General features: G+C 40.7%; 1 protein-coding gene across 2 annotated transcripts in view; it reads right to left on the bottom strand.

The window, feature by feature from the left end:
* TSC22D2 (TSC22 domain family, member 2) overlaps positions 1-15053 on the bottom strand; it is a 30765-nt gene extending 15712 nt beyond the window's left edge. For both annotated transcript variants that reach the window (XM_009333973.1, XM_009333972.1), the window contains exon 1: positions 13060-15053. In XM_009333973.1, the coding sequence (XP_009332248.1) occupies positions 13060-15053 (1994 nt within the window). The remainder of the gene's footprint in view (positions 1-13059) is intronic.
* Positions 15054-15083: the final 30 nt, after the last annotated feature.

Consider the following 15083-nt stretch of genomic DNA (forward strand, 5'->3'; position numbering starts at 1 on the left):
CCCAATTGGAGCAATGGTCTGAAATAAAAAGGATGCAATTCAATAAGGATAAGCATGAAGTATTATGCTCTGGTAGCAATAATCAGCTGCACAAGTACAAAACATGGAATGAGTAGCTGACTGCAATTCCACAGAAGAGAATCTAAACAGCAGTTAAAAAATAAAAATCTTGCAAAGGTGCCGAACTTGCAATACTCCTCTTACACAGGATGTACACATACTAACTGAAGCCTTGTTTTATTTGGCCTTTCTGAGCCCTTAACTTAGATTTTATAGCCAGTTTTGTATACCAACTCTCCAGAAGGATATAAGCCTACTGAAGTCCAGGCAAGACCATTAGAAGACATGTCATATTCCAATTTTTTTCCCAATATAATCAGAATCACTAAGTAGGAAAATTAAGCATTTAGAAGAGATGAAAGAGACAGTTACAGGCTTCACATAGTTTAAAGTATCTACAAAGGAGAAGAAAACTTGTTCTCATACCTTTTAGGTATAAGCACAGCACAAACATTACAGGGTTTAATTGCAGCAAAGAACGTTTAAACTACACATCTGAATTGTTTTCCACACAAACAGCAAGGAATAGAAAAGACTTCTTACAGAAGTGGTGGGATTCCCATACTTGTCATTCTAGAAGAGATCAAGCCGTTATTGCTCCAAAAGATTTCAGGCCTTTAAGTCTCCAGATCAGCCCATAGGCCCATCTTTCACAATTCTTTGAGAATTCAGGACATGGCTAGCAAGATCTTTAAAGCAGAAGTTCTGCCTTTGAATAAGATCAACTCCTATAGGAATCAAATTTAACCATGAAATAGAAAAGAAAGAAGTAAAGAAAGAGCCTAGTTTATACTTCGAAATCAAACTGCCTTTCCATTCAACTGTAAAGTTAATGTCTTTTTTTTGGTGGAAAGTGAGAAATGACCATTCTAAAATAGAATAATTCTTAGTTGCAGACAAAGCTCATGCTGAAGCACCAAGTTTAAGATCAGAAAGCATCAGTAAAACATCCATTATTCTTGTGTTCCTAGTCTTAGAAGTAAGGTCATCAATCATACAGTGATGCATCAATAGGACTAGGAATTCAACAGCAAGCTTCTAGCTTCCTATCTTTTGCACAGACAGCTATAGGAGCCTGACAATATGCCTGTAAATAAAACCGTGTTCTTCAGCCACATTTATCAAAGAAAAGACGCTAGTATGTTACTTTGTACATCTACATTATTTCTACAGTGCCAAAAGTGAACAAAACACTGAGAAAGAAGTGACTCAAAAACAGCCTAAAGATGAAGCCAGCAAATAAAAGTATGTAGCCTTTATGCAACATCAGAATTACTACTTAATAATCAAAAGACCCAATGGTAAGCACACAGTCTGAGCTTAAGAGAACTATCAGCATATACAGGTGTGTTTTTACTATGGTGATCAATAAGGAATCAAGGCATAAAAAAAAGGAAGGTAGAGCCATCAACTGCCCAATTTGATGTGCACTAAAGGACAATAAATTAATCCCTCCTTAGTTTCTAAAAGATTGGATGTATTATTACCCAGAAGCATTTCAAACCCAAGTTAGTTTTTAGTTATATGTCTTACTGATCACCAATAAAAGGCTGTGTTTAACTTGGTTACTAGCTATGACCTGCAATAAAGACTGATTACAGTTGGTCTCCAAATAAAAACACCTGGCATGGTTTATTTAGGATCTGAACCAGGGATTTTGCAATCACTTGATCATAGCTTATCAGGAAACTCCCAGTAAAGTTTATGGCATTTCGAGATTACGTTTACACTAGTAACAGAATTCCTTCTCCATCCCTCTTCTTTTAAAAGATGTTTCACTTTTTTTAATTTATATCGCCTTCTATTTAAACTTTGAATCAGCTTTATTTCATAAGATTCCACCTACAAAACAAAGTAACTGGCGTACAAAGCTTTGCAGGAGAGAATGTGGGGACTACATGTGCAGAAGTCAATGTGGAATTAAGGAAAGAAAAAATCTCAAGATTAAAGCTCTTAAGTTTTGTGTTTAATTACATATTCTGTTCATGTAGTACCTTAAAGCCATTATACTTGAAATACATACCCTGAAAAACCAGCAAGAATTAGACACTGTTACATTCAGTTTTAGGTGCATTCTAGCGACAGATGACAGGAAAGGCTGACTCAATTAGCAGCCTGCATGACAGTTTTTGGAACAGAGGCTCTCAACCACCATGATGGACTTTAAAGGGGTTCACAGGCTACTTCTAAATGAAAATACCGTAACAGTGGAGAGAAAGCATACTGCATGGATGCGATCTCCACTAGAAAAATCAAGAGATACACAAATTTAAATGCTAAAAATTACTAAACTAGGACATGCTTAACAGCAGTTTTGTAATTGAATTCAAGAGGAAGGAGATGAAAGAACACCCAGATGTACTACACAATCATTAGCAAGACAATGCCAGCAGCACCAGCACTCAGTTTCAGCTGCTTTCAAACAAACTACACACTCCCTCCCAACACTTTCAGAAATGATGAAAAATCACCTTCAGGTAACTTTACTGAGAGAACTAAAGAAGCACACATCACCTGGAATAAGACAGGAAAGTCCGACATCAGCAGCTCCATTTCAACTAGCTGCATCTCAGACTCCTGATGTTTGGATTTCAAGTATCAGAAGAGAAAGAACTAGACTTTGCTACTGGAGTTGCATCCTCCTTTCCATAGCAAAGATCAGAACAGTAGCTCATACTTTATTTTCCTTGCTCTCAAAAGAGGATTTTGGAAAATAATCTTCTGCACTGACTAGAAGTCCCTAAGGAGAAATGAATGAGAGATGACTGTCTCAAATGCACAGGGTAAGAAAGGCTGACAGAGGCATTTCCCTGATCACTTGCTCGCTCTGTTGAGATGCTGGCATCAGCTTTCCCCTGCTCTGGGGGCTTGGCGCTCTAAAAAAGACATTTTTCAGTCCTTGTGAATGCTAGGGAAAAGAATAAAACCACTTTTACAAAAACTGGTGATGAGAATGTAGCAGGGACTGAGCAGGTTAGATCAACATTAATAACAGTCAGACCAAAGGGATGTAGCAAGTAATCTGAGTACCTAGTGAGCAATGGTTGGAAGCTTCTCAAGTGTTCCAAGCCCACCCTGAACAAAGAGCAGTCACTGGTATCACCACATGCCCTTGCCTGAGGACAATCACCATTCTCCTCAGTTATAAAGGAGAGATGCCAATAATTTCTGCTCTTGTCCCAGCACTGAATAGTTGTAGAAAACACTTTTATACTTGACTCACCGCTGCATTTTAAAACATACTCAAAACCTTTAGCAGTCTTGTACCAAATTAGAGCAGAAGCACTATACCATTTCATATCTTTACTGAACTGACAGACCTGAGGTGATACCGATTTGTGAGACAAAAAGGTAATCTAGCTTCATTTCTACACCTTACTATTATCTGATAAAATAGCAGCAAGTTATCTTTTTCCCCCCCCACAGGATTTGACTATTGACTATGAAAATCTGGTGTAAAAAAACCAAGCAGCATTTTGACACAATATTAAATTCAAACTTGCTTAACAGGTTACAGTAATTTAGTATCAACAAGCCTTCTGCAAATACAAAGTTCCTAGCTGTAAAATCAGGATAGTTTCTTCTACTATATACTCCGAAGAACAGCTAGTACAAAACATTCTTTAGCACAGGCATTTCATAAAGATTTGCTTTACAGAAGCTAACCAACCTAGCTGTTTCAGGTGGAGCTGCACCTAGTTATTCACTTAAGTCTACCAAGTTTTGCTACTAGTAATTCAAAGTCTTCTCTGATTAACATCACTTTGTAGTTTCTGCCTTTCAAGTCTCTGGTAGACACTAAATCAGTAGAGCATAGGAACATGAGAAATGAGACATTTCCCTTGATTTTATTACATTCTTTGAAAGCATGAGTCCAAGTTTCTATAAAGAAAGAGTTCAAGTTTACATATACTGGTGAAAATTAATGAGGCCAGTAGGACATCATGCTTCCTGTTCACAGAGCCTTGAATCAGAAAAACGGTGGCACTTTGCCTTAAAAAATAACCAAGTAACAGCAGTCAGTAACTGTGTTAGGTAATAATCATTCAGTATTTCTGAAGGAACTTTCCTGAAGAGTTCAAATAGTAAATTCTGATATGACTATTTGATATTAATCATGGAAAGAACAACGCAAGTGCTCATCTTCTAAATTTCTTCTTACTTCCTTCTGATTTCAACAGCTGCAACTCAAAACTCCAGGATGCAACTCTCTCGGGTCCCAGAAACTGGTCCCCAAACCTCAGGAGTCCTATATAGTAGACAATCCTGTAATCCTGTGTAGTAGACAATCCTGTAATCGTAACAGCTTTAAGGTCATTCAGGACTCACTGATGATCATTTCCACCCTCTACATCCCGTCTTCCCACTTTCCAAAGCCAGACTCGGTGCACTCCTAGTTCACTCCTGACTAGTACTTCTCTTCCAGCCAGGTAACCAACGCTCTCATGCTCTTCCTCCCTGCAGACAGCATCGTCACGGATATGCTTGTTAAAACACTGTGTGCTAACAAACCAAGGCTGTTTTGTGAAGGCTGCCATGGTTGTCAGTCAGGCTGAATTTTAATTACATAATCTTACAGATTGGGCAAGGACTAATCTGAGTGATTCTGTTCTCAAATCAAAACACACAAGTGTAAGATCTCTCATACCAATGACTTGTCTTCTCACTGGGTAAAGTTAACTTTCAGCTCTTGTAGGGAGGATACAATACAAAGTCATTCACATGATGCACAGCTTAGCTTCTATAAAAAAAACGCAGTAGATCACATCTTCAAAGAGAAACAACTACAGATTAGAAGTTGATAAACTTAATGGCAATGCAGAAAGTCTTTGCTTGACCTAGTCAGGGATTCTTGCCACTATTAAGAAGCTTTCAAGAAAAGCCACAGAAAGGCCCATCAATATTATCCATGTTTCGATGAATTGAGACAAGCTTAAAAAAAAAAAAAAGACTTCTTGAAAATAACTTATGTGGTCTCAACAAACATCTTGAACTTCACCTCACAAGGGACAGAGTCCTTCAGCATCTATTGTAATTTGCCAGTTAACATCACTATGCCACATTATTCTTTTGCAAATTACCCCATTCAAGAGAGCAAGCTTGGAATGCATTTAAAAAGCAGACCCTAATACGCTGGATGAAAGGAGGTAGTAAAAACCAACATAAATTCCATATTTCTGAATTAAAAAGATCCACATTTGCCAGCATTGCATCAGACATACAAAAATCCGGAAAAGATGTCAAAACTCTTAAAAATACTGACTTTTACACAACTTGGCTGGTAAAGAAAGAGGCATTTATTAATATGTATGAACATGTTATTGTAGAGGATTAGGCTCTTACTGCCTGCTCTGCCCACGAAGCTAGATCTCCTCAAACCTATTGATGAAAGGGAAAGCTGCTTGTGTTTATTGGTGAAAGTGGCCTTGCATAGTGGAACAGCTGGCTTGGGTATTCATCTTCAAAGAAAACAGCCCAAAAAAGAGATATTTTTTTTTTCCCCCCAGTAAGTTGCAGTACAGCAGTTTCAGATATTTATCTATAAATACAAGTGATTCCTGTTTTTTTTGACAACAAAATACTTCAATATCTGTGGGGAAAAAAGCAAGTGGAGAAAACAGATTCAAGCAGACAGCCAAATCCCACCTGTCCTCACTTATGTTACATTGGTCAAGAAAGCATCTATTAGCAAACATTTTAAATTAAATACTTAGCTTTTAAAAAAGATATTAGAACCTAGACCATGTATGGCATGGTTTATTACATAGTATATTATAAATGTATTTGTCTGCCTTTCCACACCATTTACAAGTTCTTTACAACTCTTCAAGTTTCACGCCAGACTGCACTCAGCTGAAGTTCTAACTAAAGCACTGTCAGTATGAGAGCTTATCGCTTGGCTTAAAGAAACAGTATTTTTAAAAAGGCATTTGTAGGGTTGGTCAAGGTATTTATGGTCCCACCATACAGTGTTCTACATAGGAGACATTCCCTACAAAAATATCTGAAATAACTTGACAGAGAAGCAAGCAGGGTTTTTTTAACCCTCAATTTTTATCACCCCATCCTCCAATAAACCAGACAAGTTAAACCTGCTCTAGACGGATACAAAATCTTCAGACACTTCACTGAAACCAATATCTCATTTCTTAACCATTCTACACTTCTCCACTGCCACCTCACATACATACCACACTCAGCCCCGCCGAGAAATAAAAGACAGAGGACTGTGCCCTTGCTGCAAAGAAGGTGAATGGCATCCTGGGCTGCATTAGGCGAAGTATGGCCAACAGGTCCAGGGAGGTGATCCTTCCCCTCTACTCAGCACTGGTGAGGCCACACCTGGGGGACTGTGTCCAGTGCTGGGCTCCCCAGTACAAGAGAGACATGGACATACTGGAGAGAGTCCAACAAAGGGCCACGAGAATGATGAAGGGACAAGAAAGCATCTCTCCTATGAAGAAAGGCTGAGAGAGCTGGAACTGTTCAGCCTGCGGATGAGAAGGCTCAGGGGGGTCTCATCAGTGTATATAAACCTGCAAGGGAGGGTGCAAAGAGGAAGGAGCCAGACTCTTTCCAGTGGTGCCCAATGACAGGACCAGAGGCGGTGGGCACAAACTGACACACAGGAGGTTCCCTCTGAACATCAGGAAACACGTTGTCACTGTGAGGGTGACAGAGCACTGGCACAGGCTGCCCAGGGAGGTGGTGGAGTCTCCATCCTTGGAGATATTCAAAAGCCATCTGGACATGGTCCTGGGCAACTCTAGGTGGCCCTGCTTGAGCAGGGGGTTGGAGATGACGACCTCCAGAGGTCCCTTCCAACCTCAACCAGCCTGTGATTCTGTGACTGGTTTCTGCTATTGACATAGATCCCTATTTCAGTTTGCAGTCTTTAATGAGTAGTAGACAAATATGCCAGTTGCCATTGTGATATTAGACAGCTGACACCTCTCTATGGTACTAATTAGTATTTCTACCTTCTCTCTGCACTGTTAAAAGCATTCAAGCAAGCTGTCGTGATACAAATACACCACTCCTAGCTTCAAAGGGAGAAGAGATATATACAAAAAAACTCCTGGAATAATTTTGTTTTGCATGACAAAAAAATTAAGACAAGCATCCAGCTGTCCTTCATGTGGCTGAGTAACTCACCTGCCCTGCATGAATAACAATAGATTATCCCATAATGCAAAGAATTTACTAGCACTCAGTACACATTTGTATTTATGAAGCATGAAGTTTAAAGATAGAGGAATTTTCAAGAAGAGGAACGAAGATACAACCTTACACTGCACTTCAAGTGACCTTTTATGTCTGGAGAACCTTCTCAGAAGACAGTAGCTTTAGCAGTTACTATAAATACTTCTATCTTTATACTTTGTCAAATATAGGAATAAAAGCAGACACCTGTGGCTGACAATCTAGATTTATCTAGCAGAACTAAACCAGTCCTCCACTTTAGCAGGAGGAGTCTCACAGAAGTTTCTTTTGGAATCTTTGCCAACACACAGAAAGCACAAACAAGGTTTGCATTTTCTGTGAGTAACAGAAGCTGCTAATCACCAGGTTTAAAACTGAAAAATAAATATATAGCCTCAACATGCAACAGGCTGATATTCAAATATCCAGTACAGTAACAGGGAACAATTTCTTTCTACTGTAGTGTCACCTGAAGTCATAAAAGATTATCAGCACCTCCTGTAAAAATACACAGCGTCAGAGAAATTTCAGCTCTTCAGTAGTTTGATAGCAGTTTGGTAGTCCTGCCTGCTCAAAAACCCTAAATACTTGTTAAAAGCTGAATATTTAAGAAGTTTAAAAAAGCTTCCATGAAACATATGCTGTTATTTCTACCATACAAGACAGCATTCAGAAATAAGCTGACTATGGAACACTCGCACTCTTCTATAGGGGAGCAGAAAAAAATTAACCCACAGCAGCTGAGCAGAATCCTTAGGAGTATGAGGTACAGAGAACCATTTGTCAGAGCTGGTACACTACAGTCTTTAAAACAAATTGAACTGTTTCACTTTGAATTTCTTTCAAGTATTTTCCCCCTTTCCTCCTTTAATAACTATCTCATCTGAAACACTTATAGCTCATTAATTTTAAGAACATATTGACTCCTCCTTAACGAAGGCATTTGAATGTTTAAACTGGGAAACAGCGCTGTCAAATGAACAACCACATTCTTCTGTTTACATATCTTGTAACACTCAAAAACTGAATACATGGCAGGATAGCTTTTCCATAACCTAGAAACTGGTGTGGTGCTGAAGTTCCCTTGTGTAATTTTTGTTATAGAAAGTACAGCAAAAGGTGAACACAACTGACTAGAATTTTGTTTGTATTAACCATCATTTGGTATCAGCAACTGTAATGTTTACCTCAGAAGTCCTATCTCAACTGTTTTTCAACTGCTGTAGTTCTGGCCGTCAAACTGAAGGCACTCATGACTGGAGCATGTCTGTCCATGTTTCATTCTTACCTGCTTCTACAAACACTCATAAACACAACCCTTCAGGAGGAGAGCTCTAAACATTCAAGTCTGCAGCTGCAGTAGAGTTCAAATCTCTAGTAAGTTTACGAGCAAAGTGAAGAAAGGGACAGTATTCAACAATAATGCAATTCAAGTATGGCTTACTAGTACGTATTTGCAGACTATTTTCTTTTTTCTTTAGGAGTACAATAAAATATGCATCTAGGGCAATACATAAGGAAACCCTTATCGAAGTTACATTAATGCCCATGCCCAGTTTTGTCCTTATATTATGAACATGGTCTCAAGAGCTCAGTTTTATCAAGTTAGTACACTATACAAATATGTGATTTAGCTGAGCAGAGAGATATATGCTGTGAAGAGGTCTGCACAATCAGGTTTTCAACAGTTTAGCTGCTGTAGTTGACAGTTCACAATTGCAGCCATTCATTAGCGTTCCTGGAATACAGCCTGCACAGTTCAAGCTGGTCAGCTATCTCTGGAAAATGATCTATACTCTGCTCCTTTTCCAACATGCATAGTAATATTTTGCCCCAAAAGTCTGCCAAACATGTAGGAGGTTTGAACAAGCTTTCTCAGTCACATTCTTTTAACAGAGGCAACATATTTCTTTTCCCCCAAGAGCCAAAATAAAGTTATTAAGCCAGCTGGAATATTATGCTTGTCGACTACAAATTTGTGTATACATGGGCATAAAGGTGAGTGGATAAACTGACATACACTGAGCCTGAAATCCTCTCGGGTACTGACTGCCCTTCATCCAAAATAATTAGTACTGCTGCTAAAGTCGAGCAAATGAAGAGTCAGGGCAATTTTGAGATCTAGTTCTACTTGTGTTTTTATAGTATTTGTCAGACTCTAAATTCAAAGTGGATTGCAATATTCACATCTGCCTCAATAAGAGTACTATTTCCTCCATCCTTGAATACTGTTGCAGTTTATTCTACTTGTAGCCACATTTAGAGAGGAAAAGAAAGTAAGACTATGTTAGGCTGTAGATCTTTCATAACTTCCACAGAACATATTTCTCTTTTTAAAAGCTTAGCAATTTAGACACATCAACTGAAGAAAACAGCCTTGCTTTTTAAAGGAAGGTTGTGACACGCCAAAGGCTTTTTTCTTTTTTTTTTTTTTTTTAATTCTTTTGGACCACCTACCTGTCCTCTCTTCCCCTCCAGATAAGATTTCTTGATTAATTGATTCCTCATTATTCATCAGATCAATGCAAGAAACCACAGTTTTGCCTAGACTACTGTAAAAGCATACTGGACTATCAGAACAGGAAATTAAAGGTTTTCAGGCAATGTCTTGCAAAAAAGTCAGTTCCACATCTATAGATACATAGTTGTATCTTATCCATCTATATATCAGGCTATATAACCTTACACCTCCACCTCTAACTATCTTAGATGTAGTTTGATTTAAAACAGCAGACCATAAGACAGGAATAATACCAAGAACCTTTTGCAGAAAGATGGGAACTGACCGGCTTTTTACATCAGACCTCTCTGTCTCGTACTTACTGTATTTCTCACATTCTGTTTTCAAAGAATCCCCATCCTAAACTATTTTACCTTTAGAAGAGTTCCTCTTCATATTCAGAATGGTGAATGACTTACTAGATAAATCCAGGATATTTAGAGCTACACAGTATTCCTTGATGAATCACTGTTTTAGAAGATGACTATAAGAGAACAACTTACACAAGTTTCAAGTATGTACAAATATTTAAATATAATTGAAGGTGTCAGAAGAAATGTAGATACCTGCTGACACACTGACCCCCCCCGCTTCCTGGGTATGTTACACATTAATATTAAGATAAAAGAGAAAAACACTTTCCACAAATTTCTAACTCTTATGATCACAAAGTAAACTCTCTGAACAAAACCAAGCATTAACTTCCTGAACCTGCAGGCAGCCTGAAACAGTGACTCAGGATGTGTGAACTCCCTTTGTGCCCTATTAGTTTTATCAGAGTGTCAATCCTCAGCCTATTAATGACACTTGAAGGTCTTCATTAACTATTTCACCACTGATTTCAGTAGATAAAGCAGCTGGGCATAAGCCCATGGGAGTAGTGGCGTAATTTAAATGGCTGAAAAGAGGGAAAAAAAGCAGAAGCAAGAAGAGAACAGCAGACAGGCAGGAGACAGTTTTATAATAAAGCCTTCTCAGTGAGTAAAGCAAATAAAAACAAAGCGGTAAAACAGCCTTAACAAGCTGCTCGGTTTTTATTTTCTCCTTTCTCAGTTTGAAACCAGTGGAAGTCAGGATACTGTTTGAGGGGAGCAAAGAATAAACTTAGATCTATTAGCTCTGTATCTCCTACTTTGTATGAAGTCTACGCCTGTCTAAAGTAAGCTTTTCTTGCTTATCAGTATCACCACTAAAGAAAGCTATTCCAAGCCCGTAGAGACTCTCACATACCATATAGCTCCTTGCTCAGTGTACCACTTCAGCAAATGACAAGGTTTTATCACACAGTGCAGAAATGGACAACTGAGAAGTATGCATTTCTTTTCAGATAACCACAAGTTAGTTTCTCTACTGAACGTCATAATGTGGCACGTAAAAAAGAGCGCTCTGCATTTAGAGTCCATTCCTATTTCTTACTCACAGTTCTCATAGCAAAGTTTCTGAAAAAGTTTCTTTAGAAACGAACAACGTGTAAAGCAATGTTGCAAGGTGGCTCAAGTTCAAAGACGAAAGTATGAAAATAACTTTAAAAATCACTGTTCAGGGTAAGAGTAACAAAAACTGTTTCACTGGCATGCAACACAAAGTTAGCAGCATACAGGTTTGAATAAGTAGGACAAGTTTCTCCCTATCATTATATAAAGTGATTCATTTGTCACAGATAATCATGCCTGTTACTACGATTTATATAAACATTAAGTATTACAAGCTATGCAAAACAAATGCAAAATACATTTCTTTCTTTCTGACTTCTTAATCATCACAGTGATTAAACACAAGACAAATCATCTTCTGATAATATACTGAGCTATGAAAAAAAACCTACCAGCTTGAAATCTAACCTTATTTGCACAAAGAGTTTGTCAGCTGGGTCAGCAATCCTCTTAAGGTAGGCACAACTGCTAGAAAATTTTAACTATTTAACTTTTTCTTTCAAGTCCTTTACCACTTTAATCAAAACTAGCACAACTCTCTACAACATGGCTTTTGCTTCCATAAAGGCTTTAGCAGAGTTACTATCTCAAACGCAGCAGCAGCGTTAGCCAAAGCTCCAGTGAGCGTAAGGCCTGCAATACTGCAGATTTAACTCTCTGAACACTGATTTGTCTTTGAGGCACCTTCTCCACCCACTACACCCTACCCCCACATACACAGCAGCTTTACTAAAAGGCGCCCTGAGCAACACTGACTGCGTTATCTTAAAGTCTGGTATTCTCCCAGGGTAAGAGGCGGCTTACAGGATAATTCAGCACATCAGACCTTCTCATAATGGCATTACTCCTATTTTTGAAAATACAAATACATATAACCCACATGTACTTTATTCCTCCAAATTGCAGTAAACCCAACAGTAAACGTTAACAACATTAATTCAGTGCTCAAACACTGCTTTCCCTGAAAGTCTTCTCTCAAAGTAGTCAATTAAGAACAGTTTTAGCCATCACGCTACCCTTCAGAGTAATTTGACAAGTCTATGGGAATAAAAGTCACATACATGCTTCCTCTCTCAGGTCCTCTGATGAGTCTGCTCATACTACACACCTTTGTTACAACTAGTAGTTCCAAATGACTTTCCTATAAAGAAAACTCATTGTAAGGTTGTACTTTCCACTGTGTCTACAACTTTGCTCAAGTAAGTGGCATCCTTTTTATTCAACGCAAAAGACCATTATCTGTAGAGCTTTCACTATGTTAGGGCATACAAATTCACATCCAGATGCACGTACTTTCCTTACTGATACTATAAAGCGCAAATTCAACAGCAGGATAGAAATCAAGAATCTGTGTTGTAAGCCCTTAAGTTTTCCAAGATACTTCACCTGACGGCCCTAAGAGAGCACTACACTTCTATTTTTAACAACACTGCAATATAGTGGTGTTGATAAACCTATTTTAACCTGGCTGTCATTCCAATGTTTTACGATGTGTTCAGAGGAAAGGAGAGAACAGACTTCCTCGCGTACTGAGCAATTAGGTGCAGAAGGACAGTTTTCAGTCTTTGATTTGGAAGAGGTCACATTATTTGTGCATTAAGCAGCTTTCAGGCTACTGCCGGCCCTGTTTTGAGACAAAAGTAATCACTCACAGTCTGAGAAGAATAAGTACAGTTCACTACTTGCCTGAACACTTCGCTATGTTTTGTATTCTTAAAAAAAAAAAAGTAGCCCAGGTAAATTTCAGTATGACTTTCTGAAAATACGAACTTACAAAAACCACTTGCAATAACTTGGAAGTTGTTTGGGTTTTTTCTTCCCTTCAGAAAAGGTATTTTTATGGTGTTATAAAATAATTCATACCTGTCTTCATCACCATCAACAGGAATAGATATGCCAAACACAGAGCTGGCAAGACTGTTCATAGGAGTACTTGCAGGTAACTGAAGAGGATTTGCTAGAGTGTCTGGAATGGGAGGTTTCACAAGAGGTTTATTTTCAGCTATAAGAGAAAGTGGTGGCTGAGGTAGGGGTTCCGATTTTCTTCTAGTATCATCAATCTGGCCTACTAAGGATTGAGCTTGAGTCTGAAACTGTCCGAGGTTTGACTGTGGCAGATTTGCAGGTACATTAGGTGTGCCTTGCATTAACGAGTGTCCGACGTGCGGTGGCTGGACAACACCGGTACTTCTGCTGACAGAAGTGTGGCTAGTCAGCTGGGACTGGACCAGCGTAACAGGGACATTTGGCATAGTAACAGATGTGGTGGTAGACACACTAGGCACACTTGTACCGGGCACAACTGCAGGCACGTTCTGAACTCCAGAGACCACAGCATGGGGAGCACCAGGCATTCCAGACACTTGACTGCTTCCACCCATTTGATGCTGAGTCACAGATTTCTGTTGCACAACCCCTGTATGTCCAATGCCTTGCTGCACCACACCTCCTGGTTGCGGAATTGCAGTCTGACTAGCTTGTGTCTGGCCACTCTGCATTAATCCCGATCCCTGTCCGACTGCTTCGCCAGGCTGTGCTGACACCCCCATCACTGGCGCTCCCACAGGTGAGGGACTTTGGCCGGTCACCTGCCCCACAGGAAGGCTGGAAGCCACAGTACTTGGAACAGAGCCTGTAGTAGCCTGTTGAATAGCTCCTTGAGACTGCATAATTGTCATGTGCTGCATGTATTCGGTCTGACCAGAAGGTTGCGTCGGCAGTAGATGCACTGGTGGAATCTGGGACTGAGAATAAGCAAATTGTTGAGGCTGAGTCACTGGTATGTTTGTCTGCTGCACCTGCTGCTGTGCCACAGGAATGCTTGGCTGCCCTATTGTCACATTGGGAGGTGCCATGCCTTTCCCGTTGGGTCCAGCCTGCGCAACACCCTGCGTATTTACCTGTGGCTGTGATTGCTGTGGCACCATCATCTGCTGATTTGCTACCGAAGCCCCAGAAAACATAGGCTGAGCAGTACTTGGAGGCATGGCCCCACCTATGGGTTGTTGCGGCTGCTGTTGTTGCCCAATGACAAAATTAGGTTGCTGTAGAGAGGACTGGTTCATTTTCTCTGTCTGGAGCAGCTGTGACACAGCAGTCAGAGAACTGTCAGCTATAGAATCAGGGCCATGGGCTGATGCTGGCACAGCCGAGACCACGACGGAACCTCCTGTGGCACCGAGGCCACTGTCCCTCTCTTGAGCAGCCTGCTCGAAGGTGCTGCTGTGCCGAATGCAATCTCCAGTCCTGCCCAGGACACCACCACCATCTGAGTCCCGGTCATAATATTCCATACACGTCCATCGTCCTCGCCTGTAGGGTTCCCCTGTACCATGGTCCAGCTTGATCACCCTGAAGCGCGAGCTGCACACAGCAGCCACTGTCTGAGACATGATCCCAGGAGCAGCAGATGCAGAAGGCCCTGTGGAAGGCAAGGCGGTTTGAGCACTGGTGCCTCCTGCCGCAGCAGTGCCAGGGGCAGCAGCTGGCAGGGGCACAGCAGAGCTCTTGGGCACAGCCCCCCCATTGGGGGCCACAGCTGGCGGAGCCGCAGCCACCCCACCAGCAGCCACAGCCAACTGCCCGTCCAGAAGGAGGTTGGGAGAGACGCTGCCAGGAGTTTCGGCCTCGCCCACGTTGTTGAGAGTCTCTTCGGAGGAGCTCCGCTCACAGACATCCTCGGGGCCGTAGTCGGTAGCTCGGGAAACATCAAAGATTTCAGAAGACACGTCCTCGGTGCGGGACTCATCCGGGTCGTCCAGGCTCTCAGTGTCCTCAGTGATGCTGCTGGCCACCTGAGCCGTGGTCACGCTGGTGATTTGGAAGCAGCTCTTCTTCTTGGCCGGCATCTTGGACATATTTCCTCCGCGGGGAGGGGCTCCGCCAGC

The sequence above is a fragment of the Pygoscelis adeliae genome, unplaced genomic scaffold, assembly GCF_000699105.1.
Source record: "Pygoscelis adeliae isolate BGI_AS28 unplaced genomic scaffold, ASM69910v1 Scaffold241, whole genome shotgun sequence".
Classification (NCBI taxonomy): Eukaryota; Metazoa; Chordata; class Aves; order Sphenisciformes; family Spheniscidae; genus Pygoscelis; species Pygoscelis adeliae.